The 25,461-nt window shown below is 40.7% G+C and overlaps 2 protein-coding genes and 1 pseudogene across 2 annotated transcripts; all 3 read right to left on the reverse strand.

Annotated features, from left to right (window-relative positions):
• Positions 1-375: 375 nt before the first annotated feature.
• LOC117482067 (zinc finger protein 62 homolog) lies at positions 376-3,312 on the reverse strand. The gene is made up of 2 exons (XM_034130062.1): positions 3,029-3,312; positions 376-1,383 (listed from the first exon to the last, which is right to left on the reverse strand). Exons 1-2 carry the CDS (start codon positions 3,186-3,188, stop codon positions 584-586), a joined length of 960 nt encoding a protein of 319 aa, XP_033985953.1. The 5' UTR covers positions 3,189-3,312; the 3' UTR covers positions 376-583.
• Positions 3,313-5,503: 2,191 nt separating this feature from the next.
• LOC117482072 lies at positions 5,504-8,066 on the reverse strand (annotated as a pseudogene).
• Positions 8,067-19,849: 11,783 nt separating this feature from the next.
• Positions 19,850-22,916, reverse strand: LOC117482083 (zinc finger protein 184-like). The gene is made up of 2 exons (XM_034130085.1): positions 22,644-22,916; positions 19,850-22,525 (listed from the first exon to the last, which is right to left on the reverse strand). Exons 1-2 carry the CDS (start codon positions 22,813-22,815, stop codon positions 21,831-21,833), a joined length of 867 nt encoding a protein of 288 aa, XP_033985976.1. The 5' UTR covers positions 22,816-22,916; the 3' UTR covers positions 19,850-21,830.
• Between the last annotated feature and the right edge of the window lie 2,545 nt (positions 22,917-25,461).

Genomic DNA, 25,461 nt, shown 5'->3' on the forward strand with positions numbered 1-25,461 from the left:
CCTGAACAAAAACATAAGAATGTTTTTATATTGTATTTCCTCAATGTGGAACAAATACTTTGTGTACTCCCAAGGAGAATAATAGTGTGTATATGAACACATGTTCCTTATCATGTAATTTATGTTAACTACAAGTCTCAAATAAACGTAGTGCAGTAAAAAGAAACGTTGAGATGTACAGGAGTAGAAGTTAAACATTTAAGAAAATGGTAATACTCAAGTAAAGTACAAGTATCTCAACATTATACTTAAGTACATTACTTGAGTAAATGTAGTTACATTCCACTGTGAACAAGCAGGTGTCTCTTAAGAAAATAGTTCCTTCCTTCAGTGTATTAGTCATAGTCCAATTGGAGTTTTTTTATCATCATCATGATCACCATCATATTCCTCAAGTTAATTTTTTAAGTGTAAAGAAGAACATTCTGAAAGCGTTCAAAATGAATAAACAATCCAGTCACTTGAGTGGTGCACAGCTCCTCCTGATCCTCGTGGATCTTTGGAAGCTCTTCCCCTGTGTGTGTTTCCACGTGGGCTGTGTAGTATTGGAAATATTCCACACAGCTTCTCACTTGTGTGGATTCTAATACGATTTTTTTTTACACTTGTGGCCGGTCAAATATTTTCCAACAGATGTTGCATGCTCCCGTTTGATGTGGACTGTTAATAGGCGATCGTATTTGAAACTTTCTCCACAAATTTTGCAAGAATATGACTTCTCACCTTTGTGGGTTTTTGTATGATAGTTCAACTTTGACTTCTGAGTAAATTTTTTCCCACACGTATTGCAGGAATATGGCTTCTCCCCGGTGTGAATTATCAGGTGTCTTTCCAGTGATGACCTGTACTTAAAATATTTTTCACATTTGTCACATTTTAAAGGCTGTTTCCCTGTGTGCGTATCACTTTGCATCTCGGACAAATCAGTGTTGTTTGCATTGTTACTGCTTTCAGGATGTTGATTCAGTTTTTTTGGCTCTGAATCTCTTGCAGACTCTCCTGAGTCTTGCCGAGTATCACAGTGCATCTCTGACAATTTGCTTTGGTGACGTTTGCGGTGTTGATTCTGTGGTCTTGGCTCTGCATGTCCAGTTGATCCTGAGGCTTGCACGCCTCCTTTCTGATCTTGGCTCTCAGCTACATGAGAGTTGTGAGAGAGGAGCTGGTGCTCACTCTCCTCCTCAGTAGCAGTCAACATGAAGGCATCAGTCTCCGGCTCCAGTCCAAGCTGCTCTCCCTCCTGACTAGTGCACAGCTCCTCCTGCTCCTCTTTAATCTGTGGAGGCTCTGGGTCCTCTTGGTCCAGACTGGAGTTCCTCTCCTGAATACAGAGCTGCTGCTCAGAGAGAACCTGCTCCTCACAGACAGGATGCTGTGGGAGCTCTGGAGGGACAGAGAACAAATAAAATAGGATAATGCTGTACACATAATGGAACTTAAAGGTAGGGTAGGTAAGTTTGAGAAACCGTCTCGAGATCGCTAGAATTTGAAAATACACAACCGGAGAAAATCTGCCACTTCCTTACAGAGCCCCTCCTCCAACACACACGAACGCGCACATGACCAATGAGGGCACGAGATAAGTTTGTGCACAGATGGAAGCAGGGCCGTGGGAAGTAGGGGTGCTGCAGCACCCCCTGGTGGAGGACAGGGGATCTGCACTTCCACAAGATTAAATACAAATATAATACAAAAAAGAGAATTTTCAGCCTTGATGTAACAACATTCATAATTAAGTAAGATAACACCCTTTTCACCCCGGTTACATTTTCCATTTGTCCTGTACGATGGGCGCTGTAAGTGATGAAGTGGGGGATGTTGGCTTATCTGGCGCCCGCAGCTCACAGCCAAAGTGAGGGAGAGAGAGAGATAGATAGATAGATAGAGAGGGGGTGCACCGGTACCGGCGGGATTGTTGTTAGCTTCTGCTGCGCTAACGGATAAAAGAAGCTGTTTCTACAATAATGTGGAGGGAGAGTTCTGTCCTGTCAGACTGAGAGGCTCAGTGAGGTAAAGGACTCTGAGGGTTTTAGAAAGTTCACTTTAGTCTAAGTTATCTCAGTGGGTCTCAACGGTTTGGTCACAATTTATGTAAACAAATATTTCCCAAGGCACACCTTTATAATTATTAGGATAAATAACAACAGGTTTGAAATCATTCCAATGTAGCCTATACTATAGGATAGTAAACCAAAAATATCCTTTAAAACTGGAGAGATTACAAAATATGCATCAATAAATCAATGTTAACTAGGTAAAATAAGATATAAATGAACCACAAAAATAAAATACGTTACATTTATTTGTTATTGGTTATGGTAGGTTATTGGTTATGTTCACATACTTATTTGGTTAATAAAATGCAAACCGATCTTTTTCATATAGGTGTTTAGAGTTGTACCCCCTAGATCAGTCTCTAGTAATTGTGTGCTCAAAGTGCACCAGATTGAAGCATTTTACTTTAAAATGTTAAAAAAAATCTCCCCGGGGGAGCACTCTCGGATGTGACGTCCACCCCACAATTAAAACATGTTCATACAATACTAAATACATTTGAAGCCTTTTTATATAAGCTGTCCACCATGTCAATACGTTTCTCTTATTGTAGTGTGTTGGTCTTTTGTAGAGGTTTTTCATTGCCAGCAAAAATCTTGCCTAGGGCAGCAAACTGGTCAGAACCAGCCCTGGTGTCATCCCCACAGCACCCCCCATTTGAAACATGTTCCCACGGCTATGGATGGAAGGCTGACAGGCAGGTAGGCCATCCAGTTATTTTAGCCGGGCCGGCTAAAATGATTGGTTGTGCTTTTTACAGTACTACGGCTTCCACAGATGACATTTTTTTATGGATTTTTTGTCAAAGCACTTAAGATATTCATTGCTATCGGGATGTTAAGAGCATTCCATGGAATATAACAAAAAGTGTATCTCGAGCCGGTTTCTCAAACTTACCTACCCTACCTTTAAGTATATGCAACGTTGACAATTCCTTTGTTTTCTGCTATTGAAGAGAGTACGTTTTACATACCTATTATTTCCGGTTTCAAAACGACATCCAGCAGTCTGCGCTGCCGTTTGATCTCCTCCTCATATTCGACGATAGTTTTCTGAAAAACTCCAAATATTTCTTCAGCAGCAGCAGAGAGTCGCTCGATAACAAACTCTCTCAAAAACTCAACCGAAGACATTATTTCCTAAATATAAGTGTAGTATTTTCCGCGAAACTACTATAACATCGTATCTTAGTTTACTCCACTCATCGATAGCGGTGAACCAACTGTAACAGAGCGTGGTTTGTTTACTTCCGGTGCGTGTTTCTTCTTCTTCTTCTCTCAGTTTTTGGCGGATTGCAAACAACTTTAAGGTGCATACCGCCACCTACTGTACAAGAGTGTGTATCACCATATCATCCTATCACCACTTGTGGAATTATACCACTGTGTTTACGTTGTTTTAAATTCTTCCAATCAATCCTGTTTAACTCAAATACTTAAGAATGGCCTTCCTGGTAGCTCTTACCCCCTCACCTTCTGTTCTCAGAATCCCCATCAGGCTCCACTCCCTTCCTACCTCTCTGACCTTGTCTCTTAGTTTTTCCCTCTGTTTTATACATGTTGCAGTGTAATATGATGTGTTCCACGTTTTCTTTCACTCCACACCCCCTGCATTCTTCAACTTCGCTTTTTCCCATTATAAACATTGTGCCGTTTAATCCTGTATGATCCAATCTGAGTCTAGTGATGATGATGTCCTCCCGTCTGTTCCTTTCTGTATAGATCTTTGTTATGACTGATTTCTGTAACTTGTGGTATCTCCTCCCTTTCTGATCTTCCTCCCACCTTTTCTGCCATATTTCCATACCCTTCTTCTTAATTATTGCTTTTCCTTTTCCTTTCCCAAGTGAAACTGGTATTGCTATTTCCTTCTGTAACGCATCTGTTGCTAACTTATCAGCATGCTCATCCCCTTTAACCCCTCAAGTGCAGGCACCCAGCATAACTGCACATCTATTCCCCTCCTCTGAAGTCTCAATAAGCAATGGTTAAATTCAATGATTAAATATTTTCTAACAGTTATTGTCGACTGTATGCTTTTCAAAGCAGAGTGAGTCTGTGCATATCACCACCCTATCAGGTCTGACCTCTTCAACCTATTGTAGCCCAATAATTGCTGCGAGTATTTCTGCTGTATAAACTGATAAGTTATTGGACACTCGTTTTGAGATTGATATTTTGAATTTTGGGATATACCCACGCATTCTTGCTTCTTAGATCCATCTGTGTAAATGTTGAGGTAATTGTAATACTTTTCGTTCAGGTACATACTCGTTTTAATTCCCACTTCATTAATTGTTTCTATTTTAGAATCGATCTTCGGTTCACGAGCAATCCATTTACAATTGTTCCCGGTTGGTGCAGCATTCCTCTTCAATCTCTAGAGCAGGGGTCTCCAACCTTTCTTCATCTGAGAGCTACTTTGAAAAAATGAAAGTGGCCAAGAGCTACTTGCATCACATCGCTTACATGTATTCACATAGCACTCATCAGTTGAATTAAGCTACTTTTGTACACGTGTGAAATTACAATACCCAAAGCTTATCAAAATTCTTAACTTCACATCAAGGTCCAATAAAACGACAATTTCTCACATATTATTATGGCCCACATAGTAAGTACTTCACTGACAATTCACATAAATGTCCAAGAAAAAAAGACAATTTTTTCACTTCTTATTATTGAAGAAGATTCAACTTATTGTCATTATGTAGTAAAGGTACTATGTAACGAAACGGTTTCACTGCATTTGGCCCATCCTAGTGTTAGGAGCAGTGGGCTGCCATACGGCGCCCAGGGATTATTATGGCCCACATAGTAAATACATCGCCTTAATCACCACCTTACAAGCATCTTATGGTACATGTGTAAAATAAGTGGCATTCACTCTTTTTCAGTTAGTGAGATGACTGGCACTGCATGGAGTCCACCCATAGAGGTGTATGCTGGAGTGTACCCACTTAGGTTCACTCTAATAGAGCCATTTAAATGTTCATCAGTCAGTCTTGTTCTGTATTTAGATTTCATTCATGTCAGAAAAAGCTGCTTCACAAAGGTATGTAGAACAGAACCAAATAAAGCAGACATGTTCAGTGCTGCTTGGTGAATGTTCTTATAGTTTTCTGGGTCTGCAAGGCTCCAGAAATGTTGTGAGTTTTGCCGAGACTTAAGCTGAACATGATTTTGGAAATGTATAACCTCCATCTCCACAGGATTGACACGGAACAGTTCAGCCATCTTCTTCTTTTTCTTCGTCTTGACATGAAATTATAAACCATATTAAATCAATTGTATTGGTCTAGCCTCCCTATATCTGTGTGTGAAATTGTTCCATCAAAAACAAAAAACTAATGCTTCTGCAGTCTAGCTGCAGCTTATAGCAATGGTCTTCTGTTAAAAAAAGGATACTGAAGGTCCTGAATCACACACATGACTTGAGTCTGAACACAGCAGACAACAGGAGTATTTACAACAGCATTATAAAAACTAAAATAGTGCATGTGGGTGCACACTTATTCTCTGTCGTACTGTTACATAAATCCCATGAATGTATGAGATTAAGTTAGCTTCATCATATCTCAATCAGTGATTAAGTGAATAATAACGTTTCTATCAGGTTACTATTAGCCTGTCACTCATTATTTTTAGGGAGGGGGCAGGGTTTGGAGGAACAGAGGAGCTGGTGCTCACTCTCCTCCTCAGTAGCAGTCAACATGAAGGCATCAGTGTCCTGCTCCAGTCCAAGCTGCTCTCCCTCCGGACTGGTGCACAGCTCCTCCTGCTCCTCTTCAATCTGTGGAGGCTCTGTGCAGCAGGGATTCAACTTTTCCCCTGTGTGTGTTTCTGTGTGGCTTCCCAAGTTACTACTAAATACGACATTTTTACCAGAGATGATGCAAGAATGCGGATCCTCCCCTGTGCGGCTTCTCATGTGGACTCTCAATTGAACATCATATTGGACACATTTCCCACATGTTTTGCAAGAAAACGTCTTCCACCCATGTGGAATTTCATAATATGCCTTTTAAATGTTGATGTTCGACAGAATCGTTTCCCACACGTTTGGCACAGAAATGGCTTCTCCCCTGTGTGAATTCTAATATGCTGTTTCAAGTGGCTTTTATTTGCGAAAGCTCTCCCACATGTATTGCAAGGAAATGGCCTCTCACCTGTGTGGCTTCTGAGGTGTCTGTTCAGTGTTGTTATCGAGAAAAAATATTTTCCACATGAGTCACAATTGAAAGGCTGTTTACCTGTGTGCATCTCTGACAAATTAATGTTGTTTCCTTCGTAACTGGGATTTCTGTGATATTCATTCTGTGGTCTTGGCTCTGCATGTCCAGTTGATCCTGAGGCTTGCTCGCCTCCTTTCTGATCTTGGCTCTCAGCTACATGAGAGTTGTGAGAGAGGAGCTGGTGCTCACTCTCTTCCTCAGTAGCAGTCAACATGAAGGCATCAGTCTCCGGCTCCAGTCCAAGCTGCTCTCCCTCCTGACTGGTGCACAGCTCCTCCTGCTCCTCTTTAATCTGTGGGGGCTCTGGATCCTCTTGGTCCAGACTGGAGTTCCTCTCCTGAATACAGAGCTGCTGCTCAGAGAGAACCTGCTCCTCACAGACAGGATGCTGTGGGAGCTCTGGAGGGACAGAGAACAGATTAAAATAGGATAATGACTGTACACATAATGGAACTTAAAGGGGACCTATCATGCAAAATGCACTTTTGTACGTCTTTTATTACATTGAATATGTGTCCCCGGTGCTTCCAGGGAACTCACCAAGTGTCAGAAAAACACAACCTCTCTATTTCCCTCCATACCCAAAATCTCTAAAAAAGGGGCGGCTTTATGCAACGGATCTGATAAAAACTGATCCAGATTTTGAACACTGTCCCTGACGTCCAGGACGGTGGCGCATACGGCTATTGGGCCAACTCTCCACCTATCAGGGGAATGTGGGGTTGGGCCACGGCCGGCCATTGCCGCTCGAAAGCGCTGGAGGACGCTTGTAGTACATATGCCAGGCCTGTAAGTGGCAGCTGTAGTCTGCCACAAAAGCAGCGAAGAAGACTTCCCGCCCATAGTTACCCATGGTTACCCTTCTGTGTTATTCTCCGCTGTGGCTTTTTTTCTCCCTCCCCGAGGCAAGCGTTTGCTCCCACTGCAATGCAATCCCTCCCCGTCGAGGGCAAGCACTGTAATTCTCTCCGGGTTAGTCCACCAGCAGATGACAAACACCCACCTCTCCGCCTCTTCCAAGGAACGAGGGGACCGTGCGGCAGAGTTTCAGTTTGTTTCGCCGGTCAGATGTCCGTTAAAGTTTAAATCTTCCAGACAAAATTAGAAAAGTGCCGGTCAAAGGTCTTCTTGTTATTTATTGAGCTTTAAAACAAATGAATAACGACTCTATATAATAAAACACGGAGGACGGAGATCTCTTTTTCTCCCCCTCTTCTGACCAGCCCAGCAGCTGATCAGAGCACCGGCTCACCTCTCCTGCAGGGGGGCGTGGTCAGCAGAATCAGACCCGTAGACAGCTAACAGCACATAGAGCGAAATGAGGCATGGCTAAAAGCATGATCTGTTTGGTATTTTGAAAACAGAAACGTATAAATATATCTTATATAGGTATGGCCCTACAATATATCATTTAAATATAGCATGATAGGTCCACTCTTAAGTATATGCAACGTTGACAATTCTCCTTTGTTTTCTGCCTATTGAAGTGAGTAAGTTTTACATACCTATCCTTGGTATTTGTATTTCCGGTTTTCAAAACGACATCCAGCAGTCTGCGCTGCCGTCTGATCTCCTCCTCATATTCTGACGATGGTTTTTCTGAAAAAACTCCAAATATTTCTTCAGCAGCAGCAGAGAGTCGCTCGGATAACAAACTCTCTCAAAACTCAACCGAAGACATTATTGCCTAAATATAAGTGTAGTATTTCCCCGCGAAACTACTATAACATCGTATCTTAGTTTACTCCACTCATCGATAGCAGCGAACCAACTGTAACAGAGCGTGGTTTGTTACTTCCGGTGCGTGTTTCTTCTCTCCTCTCGGTTTTTGGCGGATTGCAAACAACTTTAAGGTGCATACCGCCACCTACTGTACAAGAGTGTGTATCACCATATCATCCTATCACCACTTGTGGAATTATACCACTGTATTTACGTTGTTTTAAATTCTTCCAATCAATCCTGTTTAACTCAAATACTTAAGAATGGCCTTCCTGGTAGCTCTTACCCCCTCACCTTCTGTTCTCAGTATCCCCATCAGGCTCCACTTCCTTCCTGCCTCTCTGACCCTGTCTCTTAGTTTTTCCCTCTCTGTTTTGTACATGTTGCAGTGTTAATGATGTGTTCCACGTTTTCTTTCACTCCACAACCCCCTGCATTCTTCAACTTCGCTTTTTTCCCATTAAAAACCATTGTGCCGTTTAATCCTGTATGATCCAATCTGAGTCTCGTGATGGTGATCTCCTCCCGTCTGTTCCTTTCTGTATAGATCTTTGTTATGACTGATTTCTGTAACTTGTGGTATCTCCTCCCTTTCTGATCTTCCTCCCACCTTTTCTGCCATATTTCCATACCCTTCTTTCTTAATTATTGCTTTTTCCTTCTCCTTTTCAAAGTGAAACTGGTATTGCTATTTCCTTTTGTAACGCATCTGTTGCTAATTTATCAGCATGCTCATTCCCCTTGAACCCCCTCATGTGCAGGCACCCATCACTGCACATCTATAGAGTGGCGATGTCACACCCATCTACTTCCGACCCATGGGACCTTATTTCGGAAAAATAATGTATTGAAGTCAATGGAGAGAGAAACTTATCTTTCGATCCCGTTTGAATTGTGCCATGAATTACACATATGATGTTTGTCAATCTTAACAAATAATTTCCATGTCAAAAAGTCACAGTTTGTCGTAAACTGGGACTATGGAAATACGCAACTAGAAAGACTACAAATCCCAGAGTCGCGTAAGTGATGTCACAATTGTTTTTCCTCCACTAAGAGATAGCTAAGATCAGCGCCATATAGATATAATCTATCTATATGGCGCTGGCCATAACAAGATGCCTGTGTTGCTTTAGTACCAGGTTGTTATCATACCAGCAATGGGTCTTGCTCGTTCTTTCACTTCCCGTCTGATGAAAGGACCAGGAGTGTCTGGATCAAGCTAGCTAGTAGCTAGCACGTTAGTTAGCATTACAGCCTTGTCATTTTTATTAGCCTTAACATGAAGTAACATTAAGTAACCCAAACATGTTAAACAGTAAGAGTAGTAGTCATATTTCGTGAACCCTTTGAAGAGTACTGTCACCGGTGTGATCATTCTATAATACACAATTTAAGCCCGGGGGAGAAGAAATGCTAACGCTAACGCTAGCATCGGCGATCGGCGATCTTTTTCTACTTCATGCTATCTGCACAAATGGTTGAAATTAAAAAGACCAGGCAGTTCAGAGAGAATCAAAGGAAGGCAGGCAGGCAGGCAGCTTTGCATGACATTCTTCTGGACGTGTTTCATTGTGGTGATAGTGAGGGTAGTCAATCGTTTGTTGACAAGACAGTACTGACGGCCATCTTGGTGACGTGTGTTGTTGACCAGAGATGTAGTTCATTGAGCGTTTCACACAAACAAATGTGTTACTTCACAGTTTTCGACACATTTTATTTTTTTGACTTGCAAAATTATCTTTTAAATTGACAAACATCATATGTGCAATTCGTGGCACAATTCAAACGGGATCGAAAGATATTGGAGATAACCGGAAGGGGAGGGGACTTCGCCTCTCTATAGAGGTGGTGAAGTCCCTGCCCTTCCGGTCGGACCTCCATGGGACCTTATTTCGGAAAAAATTATGTATTGAAGTCAATGGAGAGAGAAAGATTATCTTTCGATCCCGTTTTTGAATTGTGCCACGAATTACACATATGATGTTTGTCAATTTAAAAGATCATTTTACAAGTCAAAAAAAAAAAATGCTGTCGTAAAACTGTGAAGGAAGTAACACTTTTTTTGTGTGAAACCGCTCAATGAACTACATCTCCCGTCTCGCACCACACACCAAGACGGCACGTCACGGTGGCACATTTCAATTCTTTCTTTCAAGAATGAGGCGAAAAGTATTAAAAGAGGTGAAAATCACTACAAGTCTGGGCATGTTGAGAGCTGTACATACACACAAGGGGAGCTAGTCGTTTCCATAAGAGCCAGCATGCGGGACCGGGACCGGATTCTGGGATTTGTAGTCTTTCTAGTTGCGTATTTTTCATAGTCTTATAAGTTCAACAGTTTTACGACAAACTGTGACTTTTTTGACATGGAAATTATTATTTAAGATTGACAAACAATCATATGTGTAATTCATGGCACAATTCAAACGGGATCAAAAGATAATCTTTCTCTCTCTCCATTGACTTCAATACAAACCTTTTCCGAAATAAGGTCCCATGAGTCCCACGGAAGGGGAGGGACTTCGCCTCTCTATTCCCCTCCTCTGACGTTCTCAGGTTGCGGTCGAATAGTCCATTTAGCTTAGGAACCTTCCTAACGGAGTGAAATGACCCGGAAGTCCCTCAGTGGCAGACCATGATAAGTGCCGTTCGAATTCTCTAAATGAAAGGAAAGGAGGTTTCAAACTTCCTTTATAACCTCCTTTAGCTTAGGAACCACTGGACCTTCCTAACCGAAGGAGAGGAGAAAAATGCTGCCCCACAATGCCTTGCGGGCCGCGGCATTTGCCGTCACACAACAGTCGGCCCGTTCACGGAGGAAACAACCGATTATGAACGAGAAATGATATCATGAAGTTACGGTGCTTATTAAGCATTTTAAAACGTATGTGGTAAGTTGCCAAAGTGCTTTGTTTTGAACGTTCATCAGTATTATAATCAAAAGAGAAATATGAACGTTTAGTTTTTTTACTGAAATGATCAAATAAAGTCACATTTCACAGTCTTACTGAGCTGTGTGGGGTTTGTTCAACTTTTAAAGATGTTTGAATGGTGATATACACAGTGATATGATGTTAAGGGACTAACGTTTATAATAAATACCTTTGTATTGATTTTAAGATCTTTTCATACAATCATACGTATTGGGATCATTTGTATTAATGTGGACCGGAGGAGAGGGGTGACGAGCATAAGTTTCACTTTCCTTTTTTATTTCAATTCCAACTTTGGTCATGAAGAATATGTTTCTCTGTTGTCCACGTTCATAAAGCATAAACAACAGCATCAGAGCACGGTTGCAGAGTCTCTAGATGAGTTTTACAGTAGTCCCTCGTTCTTATTAAACATCCATGTTGTAGTCCGCTGTATATAGAAAACTGTAGTTTACATAGTTTCCCCACAGCAGCAGACGCACATTTATGACGTCCGCTGGCCGCATCATAAACCGTCGGATAGTGAAGTGCAGTCGGTATTCTCTAAAGTACCGCAGTCTCTTCTCCTTTCGTCCTTTTTAATTCTCCTATCCACTATCCTTAACCCCGTTGACGTTTCACTCAGAGGTCAAGGGATAGACGATAGGGTTAGAACTTAGGAGCTGATTTTTGGACTATTCGACCGCAACTTCAGTAAGCAATGTTAACGGTGGGGTAGGTAAGTTTGAGAAAAACCGGCTCAAGATACACTTTTTGTTTATATTCCATGGAATGCTCTTAACATCCCGATAGCAATGAATATCTTAAGTGCTTTGACAAAAATCCTAAAAAAATGTCATCTGTGGAAGCCGTAGTACTGTAAAAAGCACGACCAATCATTTTTAACCGGGCCCGGATGGCCTACCTGCTGTCAGCCTTCCATCGGTGCACAAACTTATCTCGTGCCCTCATTGGTCATGTGCGCGTTCGTGTGTGTTGGAGGAGGGGCTCTGTAAGGAAGTGCAGATTTTTTCCGGTTGTGTATTTTCAAATTCTAGTGGCACTCGAGCTGGTTTCTACAAAATTACCTACCCCACCCTTTAAATTCAATGATTAAATCTTTTCTAACAGTTATTTGTCGACTGTATGCTTTTCAAGCCAGCATAGTGAGTCTGTGCATATCACCACCCTATCAGGTCTGACCTCTTCAACCTATTGTAGCCCAATAATTGTGCGAGTATTTTCTGCTGTATAAACTGATAAGTTATTTTGACACTCGTTTTGAGATTGATATTTTGAATTTTGGGATATACACGCCTATCCCCACGCATTCTTGCTTCTTAGATCCATCTGTGTAAATGTTGAGGTAATTGTAATACTTTTCGTTCAGGTACATACTCGTTTTAATTCTCACTTCATTTATTTGCCACTCTTTTTTCCTTTCTATGATACTCACATCTATATTAGCTTCTGGGAAAAGCCATGGGGGAACACTGCTAAATGGGCTTGCTTTGGCAAACTTTATGGTCTCCACTCCACTCCAAATGCCCTCGTTCTCTCCTTACTTGTCCAGCCAAACCGAGAAGGGTCCAGCTGCAGCCGCAGCCAGACGGTGGAGGTTGAACCTGTAGGAAGTTGTAGGAAGTTGTAGGAAGTTGTACTTCCAAATATGGTCAGAAGAGAGCGCGCCCAACACGTGAGACGCTGACGCAAGGATATTTAATGAGAGATGGAGGTTTACAGAGAACACACAACAGACAATATGGCACACCGAGTACAGGTAATTAACGTCTTGTGGTTTTAGATATAATTACATACTATTTAGGTTCTCGGTTGTTTGTCGATTTGGCTATTTAGCGCAGTGTAATTGTGTTTATTTTGCTAATTTGTATTTTAAATATTCAATTTAAAGGAATGGAATACATAAATAATATATATATGTGTATGCTAACTGAGCTAGCATGTCCAGTTAGCATACATGGTAACTGAACGAGCATGTCAAGCTAAGAGCTAAGATATATCTTAGCTTGACAGATGGAACAATGCGTGTACTCTAATTTTTACAAGAATCAGATTTTGTGTAAGTTTTAAATATTCATTGAAGGTGTCTTTCACATTTGAATGTTTATTTATTTATTAGCTATACTGTAGACATATGTATAATTATATTATTATTTTAAGTGTGGTTTAAAGTAAACTTATATAAAGTTATTTGGTTGAGCCAAGTAACCCAGGTGGATGCAATCAGGTAATTAGGACAGAGCATCTGTTTTTAGATGGGGTTTGTGGCCATGCTGTAGGCCTGACGTTTAAAATAAATGATCAAATCTTATCTGTTAAGATGAATGTTTTATTTAAAAGGTTTTTATTTATTTGTTTAAGGAGGGACCCCAGAGCCAAGGGCAGGCCGAGACCGCCTTCTCCCGCCGCAGGCAGGATCAAAACTCTCGGGTCCGGCAGCTTCCCCGGTGATGGGCTCCGTGTAACAAGTCCCCTCAGTCTGTGCGGGGAGCCGCGCCGTGCCCAGGTACTCCCCATTCTGCCCTATCTGCACCACGGTGATGCTGTCATCGCTCGCCTCTCCTCCGGTGGTGCCCTCGGCTCCCTCCGCCGACACACTGCCCAGCACACTGGAGATCACTATCCCGTCGGGGGTCGCCAGTCTCTGGCACTGTTATTTTGGGGGTCGCGGGCTGAAAAGTCTCATACTTAATCCTAGACATAGCACATGGTATATATACGACTTTGTAATTGTTGAATGTTGATATGTATTCGCTCATAGCCTATACTGTGCCTTTCACGCAGACAATAAAAGTGAATTTTGAAATGACAAATAGGTTTATGTTTCAAGTTTATTTGCATTAAAAACGTGTGTTTAAACCCTTCTGTTCAAAATTGATATTTTGTTTCTTAAAAGATTAAATCTTTAAAAACATGCTGTTTGCCATTTTTAAAGTTTGATGGAAGAAATTAAAATATAGGTCACTGACGTGGAGCTTTAGGCCTGCAATGCTTTATAAAAAAAATGTTTTAGTTGTTTCAGTTTTGAAGAGTGAATATGGATGTTAAATTCACAAATTAGTATGAATAATCTTAAACAAGAACAGGATCTTGAGCCATGATGCCTGTTTTTAAAGTACAGAAACATTCAGAATGCATGACGATTCCTTCAAAGGTTTTGTAATAGACCCCTAGTACTCTTAATTTATAAAGTAATAATAATACATGTGAATGATTGAGCTCATTAGTGGCCTGACTGGCCCTCCTAATCTGGTCTAAAAAAAGTCAATGATGCTCATTGTGAAGGGGTGTCCAGCCCATATCAACATACCAAACTACAGGCTCATGTTAGATTCAGAAATTAGTTTTAAAAATCATGTTTTCATGTTATAGTAGGCCTACCTTACATGAACCTGTTTGAAACCTTAATGACCCCATGATGTGATTATTTATATCTTAAAACCTTTAACAACTATATTTAGATGTTCATAAATATCTACATTTATGTATAAACACATGTGTAGCAGTTAGACATACATAATTAATAGATTATCTCATTATTACCTATTTTATATGTACTAAAAAATAAAAATAAAGTTTACTAAGCCCCCTTTTTGTTTTAATGTATTAATTAGACAATGATTTGTACTTAAAGTCATATACTGTTGTGTCTCTAACGGATAGACTATTCATTTATTTGCCAAATAGTTGCTTAAAACGCTACAATAACATTTGCAATTCGTTTTTAATCTGCCATGTACGGTATCACTAGGCTTGTTTGAGATGAGCTGCGGCTCGCCTCGAAAGTAGACGAGAATAGCCGATTGCAGCTAGGGGAGGTCTCAAAAAGCTCGCCTGAAGTCGGACAGCTCGGAGTCGGCTTGACTCGGTTTGCAATGGCGGGAATTGCGTTGGCGTTCTTCATTGCAGATGAAGTGGATGCAATAGAAATCCCACAATTATTATATCACTACAAATGAATGACTCAAGTGTCTGTTCATTTTAAAACAAATCAATACAAGGGGGGTTGAATCCTACATGTAAAAGACAGAACCACTACTTTTCAAAACTACTTCCGTCAGTGGTCTTGACCAGTTTGCATTTATAAAGAATGCACAAATGTGTTTAATCGTTAATGTCAGATATGTACTAAGTAAATACATTTGTTCCTGCTCAAGATTAGATTCAACTTTATTGTTATTGCACAGATTACAGGTACTGAGACAACGAAATGCAGTTTAGCTTCTAACCAGGAGTGCATAAAGCAGTAAAGTGAAAAGTAATGTACACAATCTACAGAATAAAATATAGAATGAATTGAATGATGAATAAACAGTGAGGGGTATGAATACACTATATACACAGTAGCCTAGCCTAGTATGAACAGTGTGTTGTATGAATATGCTAAGATATATAAAGTATGACAACGGTAAGCAGTGCAAGTATAGTATACAAATATATAGATATTAATTTAATGATGATAAACATTGTGGAACAATGATGAAAAATGTGAATGGAAGTGGCGACGTAAAACTGACACAAAACAACAACACACTTTTGCCGAGCCAATGGAGAGTTTCATCACCAGCACGGGGTAAAAACCACCAATGAGCGCTCAGCTCGAGATACCAGCAAGTCGTTTCCCATCAAGCATTTCGCTTCCGCAGCTCGTGGAGAGAAACTGCGCCGCCTCGCTCTCAAGTCTGCGGGCGTCTTTGTCCCGCGAGATTTCAACGTCTCATGTAGGCGAGCCTCCAGAGCAAGTCGGACAAAATGACTAACCATCATGCAACGCACTAGCAAGACGTTGATCGCAATTGCGCAGGTCTGCGCAGGTCTCGCTTGTCTCAAACAAGCCTACTGTCTCATGTAGTCGAGCCTCCAGAGCAAGGTTGCAGTCGAATAATCCAATAATCAGCTCCTAACGTCTATCCCTATCGTCTATCCCTTGACCTCTGAGTGAAACGTCACAGGGTTAAGGGATAGTCGATAGGAGAATTCAAAAGGACTTAGGAGAAGAGACTGCGGTACTTTAGAGAATCCGACTGCACTTTCACTATCCGACGTGTTTATGATGCGCCAGCGGACGTCATAAATGTGCGTCTGCTGCTGTGGGGAAACTATGTAAACTACAGTTTTCTATACAGCGGACTACAACATGGATGTTTAATAAGATAGATAGATAGATCGATAGATCGTACTTTATTGATCCCAAATTGGGAAATTGTTTTTGTTACAGCAGCATAAAAGGCATTTTACAATAAAACAAAATATACAAGAATAGAAATAAAATAAAATAAAATATAAAATAAAATATAAAATATACATGTCAAAATACAAAATAGAAAATATACATACAGATATTATATATATATACAAATATATATATATTCAAAATATATGGAATTATGGAGTATTAAATATGAAACAGATTATGTGTGAGTAAAATGTACAAGGTGGTTTTATTTCTAGAGAAACTATGGAGCAATAAGAATGAGGGACTACTGTAAACTCATCTAGAGACTCTGCATCGTGCTCTGATGCTGTTGTTTTATGCTTTATGAACGTGGACAACAGAGAAACATATTCTTCATGACCAAAGTTGGAATTGAAATAAAAAAGGAAAGTGAAACTTATGCTTGTCACCCTCTCCCTCCGGTCCACATTAATACAAATGATCCCAATACGTATGATTGTATGAACTATGAAAAGATTTTAAAATAAATACAGATGTATTTATTATAAACGTTAGTCCTTAACATCTATCACTGTGTATATCACCATTCAAACATCTTTTAAAAGTTGAACAAACCCCACACAGCTCAGTAAAGACTGTGAAATGTTGACTTTATTTGATCATTTCAGTAAAAACTAACGTTCATATTTCTCTTTTTGATTATAATACTGATGAACGTTCAAAACAAAGCACTTTGGCAAGTTACCACATACGTTTTAAAATGCTTAATAAGCACCGTAACTTTTCCACTGGATAATAATACCCCTGCATTATAGCAACAACAACAACAACAATAATAATAATAATAGCAATAATAATTGGGAGGGGGGGCGCGGCTGTTCTTATGTTCTCTGAGGGGAGGCTCACCTTCCCACACTTTGAAAACCCCTGATCTAGAGAATTCGAACGGCACTTATCATGGCTGCCACTGAGGGACTTCCGGGTCATTTCACTCCGTTAGGAAGGTTCCTAAGCTAAATGGACTATTCGACTTCAGCCCAAGTCGGACAAAATGACTAACCATCATGCAACGCACTAGCAAGACGGCGATCGCAATTGCGCAGGTCTGCGTCGGTCTCGCTCATCTCAAACAAGCCTAATGTCTCTCAGCCACCGTAGTGTCGTGTCAGGTGGGCATGTCGTTTAGGGGGGCGTGTCGTGTACCGTCTTGCTACTGCGGCTGCAGCTGGATACTGTTGGCCAAACCAAGCCCCCAGGAAGTGCGCCGGACTCTGTGCTCAACATTTGTTGTGTCCAAACGGCGGTACTGCAACTCCCGTATCAGTCCGTGACGTCACCCGGCCAAAAACAACTTTTTCCCATTGACTAACATGGGGAAAGAGACGTCTGTAAATCGGTGGATAGTTTTTTTGTAACTAAATAAACTACCCAGTATTAACTATTTTATAGCCCTTATTATAATCATTAGGTCCTTAAGGTTGTAAAATGCACTAAAAGCCGAATCTAGATTTATTTTCTTTCTCCATTCATTCTAGTGTGCCGAGAGTGGGAGCTCGGGGGGCGGGGCTTAAGGGGCGCATGCTCTGTGAGCGCACATACGGGTTCTTCTGCTCTGACAGCCAGGCATGACGGGTAATCTGTGACGTTTCGCTCTCTCAAAAGTTGGGCCATTTTGACTTCATGCGCCAATGAGCAGCTCTCATAGGAAAAGAACGAGACCCCCGCCTCCCACGCTGTATCCAGTTCTTATAGAGAGGTGAAGTCCCGCCCATCTACTTCCGACCCATGGGACCTTATTTCGGAAAAATTATGTATTGAAGTCAATGGGGAGAGAAAACGTATCTTTCGATCCCGTTTGAATTGTGCCATGAATTATGATATTACATATGTTTGTCAATCTTAAAAAATAATTTCCATGTCAAAAAAGTCAGTTTGTCGTAAAACTGAAAGACTATGAAAAATACGCAACTAGAAAGACTACAAATCCCAGAGTCGCATAAGTGATGTCATAACTGTTTTCCTCCACTAAATATAAGAGATAGCTAAGATAAGATAACTTTAACAAGATGCCTGTGTGCTTAGTACCAGGTTGTAATCATACCAGCAATGGGTGTTGCTCGTTCTTTCGCTTCCCGTCTGATGAAAGGACCAGGAGTGGCTGGATCAAGTTAGCTACCTAGCTAGTAGCAAGCACGTTAGTTAGCATTACAGCCTTAGCCGTGTAATTTTTATTAGCCTTAACATGAAGTAACATTAAGTTAACCAAAGTGTTAAACAGTAGAGTAGTAGTCATATTTCGTGAACCCTTTGAAGAGTACTGTCACACCGGTGTGATCATTCTATAATACACCGTTTAAGCCCGGATGCCCCCGGGGGAGACATGCTAACATTGACGCTACATTAGCATCGGCGATCTTTTCTACTTCATGCTATCTGCACAAATGGTTAACATTGAACATTAAAAAGATCAGGCAGTTCAGGGAGAATCGAAGGAAGGCAGGCAGGCAGGCAGCTTTGCATGACATTCTTCTGGACGTGTTTCATTGTGGTGATAGTGAGGGTAGTCAATCCCTTTTTTGGCAAGACATGTGACGGCCATCTTGGTGACGTGTGTTGTTGTGCGGGACCAGAGATGAAGTTCATTGAACGGTTTCACACAAAAAAAAGTCTTACTTCACAGTTTTACGGCAAAACATTTTTTTTTTTTACTTGCAAAATTATCTTTTAAATTGACAAACATCATTATGTGTAATTCGTGGCACAATTCAAACGGGACCATTGTATTGACTTCAATACATAATTTTTCCGAAATAAGGTCCCACGGAGGTCCACCGGAAAGGGAGGGACTTCGCCTCTCTATTATACATCCATGGGCCAAACCCACACCCCTGGAACTTTGTATATTCCGGTGCGTGTTTTCTTCTTCTACTTCTTTTTAATTGTCATTTGTGAGCAACGAGTTAGTGATTTACCGCCCCCTACTGAGCTGAAGATGCAGAAGTCTATTGCCAGTAAAAAATCATTTGAAAAAAGAAAGGAAGTGGGTTGCTCACCCCGCCTTCGTGTCCACATTTGTGTGTAGGCTTGGTGAGTAACAGATTAAAATGCTACGTAATTACCAGTGGCGTAAAGTAACTAAGTACATTTACAAAAGTTCTAGAAAAAGCGTTAAAAAAAACTAGGTACTTTGACTTAAGTTGAGTATTTTCAAAGTTTGCTACTTTATACTTTTACTCCACTCCATTTTGTAGGCGAATGTTGTACTTTCTATTCACTACATTTATTTACAGAGTTAGTATAGTTGCTTCGAAGATTTAGATAATACAAAATATAAATGTACTAATACATTATTATAGGTTAAGCTAGCCAGCGTGTGTATAAAATAATTCAAATAAACCCCACCTTTTCCAAGTGAAAGTTATGAACAAATAAATATATTAATAATGATTATACATTCATTTAAATTATGTGGTGCTTATTTGTGCCATTCTGAGTACTTTTCCTTCTAAGTACATGTTGATGCTTATACTTGTGTACTTTTACTTAAGTATCATTTTGAGTGCAGGACTTTTACAAGTAGGCTAACAGAGTAATTTTACACTGGTATTGCTTCCTTTACTGTAGTAAATAATACGAGTAGTCCCTCCACCCCTGGTAATAACATCATCAAATGTAAAAATATAAACTGTATTATCATACAGTTGCAGAAAATAAGACGTAATCACATTCCTCGTTCATTTTTTATTTTTTCATACATATGCTTAATAAAAGGCAGGTTTCTCTTAAAAACAAAAACAATGAGCAGAAGATACCTTTTTTGTTTTCCAGATATCTTTGTTTATTCTTTTCTAAAGTATAGGATTTCTGTCGTCTTACATACACTTAAGTATACTCCATCTTATTGATATTATTTTGTTCTTGTATTTATTGGCATTGCATTTCAGAGAGACAATACAAAACAAAAGTAATGGACAGTTATCAGGTCCCATTAGTTGTATTTTGTGATACTGGCATTAGGTTACTTGAATGGTTTAAATAAAAGCTAATTTGTCATTGTAATGGAAGACCTTTTTAAAGTAGTACTCCTAACCCTGCAAGTGACCATTATGTTGAAAAGATTTACCAAGTTTTAAATGTAAGTGGCCTGTCTCCTGTGTGGATTCTCAGGTGTCTCAAGTAAGGAATTATAGTTACAATCTTTTCCCCATGTGTTATATTTTTAAGATATTCAATCATGCTATTTTTAGGCATATATTATGGGTCTCAGATATATAAAATAAATACAAAAAACATGTCTATGAAGTGTGTTGCACAAAATACCAAACGTATCATGCATTTTAGACATCCCTCATATCCCTCTGTTTCAGCCCTGTTAGAGAACTGCTGATTCTGGGTCAGTAGCTGCTGGCCCTTCCCCCTTTAGAGCACGCAGACAAGCTGTGAGCTGCAGAGAGATGAGTGGCTGCACTGCTCAGATACAGTTACATGCTGCAGTCATTAAATGCCATATCATGTTCCAAACCACATCAAGGATTATTTCTGAAACAGTATGGAGCTCAAATGCTTTTTTTCTTGCGGGTTTACTACAAGGTGAGTTCCTTTTTTAATTTCCTGCTTTTCTACACATACTCTCTCCAGTAGAGGTTGGCTCCGAGTGTTATCGATGCTTGCTAATGTAAACAAAGACCATATTACTTCCAAAACATGTCACGCATTGTTTCTGACGCGACGTTTCTGATAGTGCCGTGGGAGTAAAGCCAGCCTACATTTCCGATATTACGTCATATCGCCAGCAAATCTGGATCAACTCCGTTGTACCCCCGTTTTGAGATATTCGGGTACGGAGGAAAAGAGAGAGGGTTTTGTTTTCTGACACTTTGTGAGTTCCCTGACACACCGGGGACACATATTTATGTATAAATGACATCAAAAAGTGCATTTTGCATGATAAGAGACCTTTAAAGGCTGTTAACCTGTGTGAGTATGACAGTGCAACTCTGACAAATGTGTGTTGTTTGCAGTGTTATATTGAATTTTGTGACGTTTATTCTGTTGTTTTGGCTCTGCATGTCTAGTTGACTGTAGCCCTTTCTCAATTGTCAAATTTCTGCCTCCTCGGTCCTCCGGTAGTGACCCGGAAATCGATTTCAACGTGCCATGATGAAGGACATCTAATTTCTCTAAATGCACATCGAGGATCGAGCATCAAGGAGGCTCTCTGGAGGGGCTATGACCGAGGATACTGATGTATCCTCTGCGGATGTATTTCCGGCAACAGTAATGTTTAAAAGAGGCGTGATGCACGGCTGGACCGATCTCAACCAATGACAGCTCTGCAAACGGTCTCTCCCCTGGATAATAGGCTACTTATTTTGTTTTATTAACTGCTTCAATCGTGACGCGATGTTTACAGTGAGAACAGCTGCTGAGGTCACTGCAGAAAGCAGAGCAGTGTGTCTTGGCTCTGCATGTCTATTTGATCCTGAGTCTTGCTCGCCTCCTTTCTGATCTTGGCTCTCAGCTACATGACTGGTGCACAGCTCCTCCTGCTCCTCTTCAATCTGTGGAGGCTCTGTGCAGCAGGGATTCAACTTTTCCCCTGTGTGTGTTTCTGTGTGGCTTCCCAAGTTACTACTGAATACGACATTTTTACCAGAGATGATGCAAGAATGCGGATCCTCCCCTGTGCGGCTTCTCATGTGGACTCTCAATCGAACATCATATCGGACACATTTCCCACATCTTTTGCAAGAAAACGTCTTCCACCCATGTGGAATTTCATAATATGCCTTTTAAATGTTGATGTTCGACAGAATCGCTTCCCACACGTTTGGCACAGAAATGGCTTCTCCCCTGTGTGAATTCTAATATGCTGTTTCAAGTGGCTTTTATGTCTGAAAGCTCTCCCACATGTATTGCAAGGAAATGGCCTCTCACCTGTGTGAAATCTGAGGTGCGTCTTCAGTGACGAGTTATTTTGAAAGTCTTTTCCACATAAGTCACAATTGAAAGGCTGTTTACCTGTGTGCATCTCTGACAAATTAATGTTGTTTCCTTCGTAACTGGGATTTCTGTGATATTCATTCTGTGGTCTTGGCTCTGCATGTCCAGTTGACCCTGAGGCTTGCTCGCCTCCTTTCTGATCTTGGCTCTCAGCTACATGAGAGTTGTGAGAGAGGAGCTGGTGCTCACTCTCCTCCTCAGTAGCAGTCAACATGAAGGCATCAGTCTCCGGCTCCAGTCCAAGCTGCTCTCCCTCCTGACTAGTGCACAGCTCCTCCTGCTCCTCTTTAATCTGTGGAGGCTCTGGGTCCTCTTGGTCCAGACTGGAGTTCCTCTCCTGAATACAGAGCTGCTGCTCAGAGAAAACCTGCTCCTCACAGACAGGATGCTGTGGGAGCTCTGGAGGGACAGAGAACAAATAAAATAGGATAATGCTGTACACATAATGGAACTTGAGGACATGCAACGTTGACAATTCTTTTGTTTTCTGCTATTGAAGTGAGTACGTTTTACACACCTATCCTTTGTATTTGTATATCCGGTTTCAAAACGACATCCAGCAGTCTGCGCTGCCGTCTGATCTCCTCCTCATATTCGACGATGGTTTTCTGAAAAACACTGAATATTTCTTCAGCAGCAGCAGAGAGTCGCTCGTTAACAAACTCTCTCAAAAACTCAGCCGAAGACATTGTTGCCTAAATATAGTGTTTTTCCCACAAAACTACTATAACATCGTATCTTAGTTCACTCATTAATCGATACCGCCGAACCAACTGTAACAGAGCGTGGTTTGTTTACTTCCGGTGCGTGTTTTCTTCTTCTACTTCTTTTTGATTGTCATTTGTGAGCAACGAGTTAGTGATTTACCGCCCCCTACTGGGCTGGAGAAGCATAAGTCTATTGCCAGTAAAACATCATTTGAAAAAAGAAAGGAAATGGGTTGCTCACCCTCGCCTTCGTGTCCACTTGTATTAATGGACATTAATCCAAATGAGTGTGTAGGCTTGGGGAGTAACAGATTGAAATGCAACGTAATTACCAGTGGTGTAAAGTAACTAAGTACATTTACACAAGTAGGCCTACTAGAAAAGCGTTAAAAAAAACTAAAAAAACGTAACTTTGACTTAAGTTGAGCATTTTCAAAGTTAGCTACTTTATACTTTTACTCCACTCCATTTTGTAGGGGAATGTTGTACTTTCTACTCACTACATTTATTTACTGATTTAGTTGCAAGTTACTTCGAAGATGTATAATACAAAATATATATAAAGAGACCCAGGTCGTCGCACGCATCTCTGCTTGTCTAGCTGGCATCTCTCAGTGGATGTCTGCTCACCACCTCAAGCTCAACCTTGACAAGACTGAACTGCTTTTCCGGGAAAAGATTGTCCCACTCTTGACCTTACAATCAACATCAGCACCTCTGTTGTTTCCCCGACTCAGACTGCAAGGAATCTGGGTGTGACCCTAGATAACAAACTGTCCTTCAGAGCAAACATCGCTGCTACAACCCGCTGCTGCAGATACACTCTTTACAACATCAGAAGGATACGTCCCCTCCCGACCCAGAAAACTACGCAACTTCTGGCCCAGGCTCTCGTCATCTCACGCCTAGACTACTGCAACTCCCTCCTGGCTGGTCTACCTGCATGTGCCATCCGACCTCTGCAGCTCATCCAGAATGCAGCGGCTCGTCTGGTCGTCAACCTTCCAAAATGTTCCCACACCATGCCGCTCCTCCGCTCACTTCACTGGCTTCCAGTAACTGCTAGAATCCACTTCAAGACAATGGTACTTGCGTACCATGCTGTGAATGGATCTGGCCCTTCCTACATCCAGAACATGGTTAAACTGTACACCCCAGCACATGCACTCCACTCTGCATCGGCCAAACGGCTCGCTGCACCAGCACTGTGAGGGGGACCCAAGTTCCCATCTGCAAAAACACGTCAGTTTGCTATCCTGGCTCCAAAATGGTGGAATGAGCTCCCCAATGAAATCAGGACAGCAGATAGCCTACACATCTTCCGGGGCAGACTGAAAACTCATCTCTTTCGACTCCACTTGGAGCGATAGAATTACTAACAAAGAATTGCTAACAAAGCACTTATATACTAATAAAGGACTGGCTTATCTAAAGCACTTGAAATGTTTTGGCTCTATGAAACCTGATGTACTTATGTGATTCTGTTTTATTCAAGTTTGTATCTTCCTGGTCGAATGCACTTATTGTAAGTCGCTTTGGATAAAAGCATCAGCTAAATGCAATGTAATGTAATAAATTCACTAATACATTATTATAGGTTAAACTAGCCTGTGGGTGTGTATACAATAATTATAATAAAAGCCACCTTTACCAAGTGCAAGTTATGAACACATGAATACATAACGAATTATTAAACAATCATTTAAAATATGTGCTGCTTATTTATGCCATTCTGAATGATGAATAGGCCTACTTACTTATCCTTCTGGTGCCTAAAGTATATTTTGATGGCAATACTTTTGTACTTTTACGTAAGTACAATTTTGAATGCAGGACGTAGTCAGTAGAAGTAACTGAGGACTTTTACACTGTCGTATTGTTACCTTTACTGTAGTAAAGTATCTGAGTAATCCCTCCATCCCCGGTAATAACATCATCAAATGTAAAAATATAAACTGTATTCTCATACAGTTGCAGAAAATACGACGTAATCAGATTCCTCGTACATTTTTTATATTTTCATACTTATGCTTAATAAACCTGTTAAGCACCAAGCCTGTTTTTCATGTTTCAGGCTCGAAAATGACATGCCCAAAACAAATGACTACAACTTAACTTCTAAAAGGGTTATATGAATAATTTCTTTTATCAAAGCAAGGTTACATCTGTGAGTTGGATGTAGAAGTGTCAGAATCAATATAGATGTTTTTTATTTTAAAGAAAATTCAGATTTTTCTTTTTTAGTAAAAAACTGTAAATTATAGTTTTGCGTCAGAGTGGACCTATCTCTAGCTCTGACATTTGGAAACGAAAAAGCAGTTTTATTGCTTATGAATTATCAGAAATCATTTCAAAGAGGACACAGACACATTGGATTAACCTATGGATTAACTGCAGCATCGTTTTTTTATCGTTTTAATGCCATTGAAGACCAGTTTTGACCAAGGTAAGCCATGTTAGCGTTTCTAGCTACCTAGCTCCACATGTTCTGATGTACGCTTTCGTTTATAGCGTTGCAAATGTTTATCACTGAGTGTTGAGGTTTTTTACACAGATTCTGTGTCTCCAGGTGATGCAAAACGAGGGGTTGGCTGTGCATCTAGGATAAGTAATAAGGGAGTTATGAGT

This window comes from Trematomus bernacchii, unplaced genomic scaffold, assembly GCF_902827165.1.
Source record: "Trematomus bernacchii unplaced genomic scaffold, fTreBer1.1, whole genome shotgun sequence".
Classification (NCBI taxonomy): Eukaryota; Metazoa; Chordata; class Actinopteri; order Perciformes; family Nototheniidae; genus Trematomus; species Trematomus bernacchii.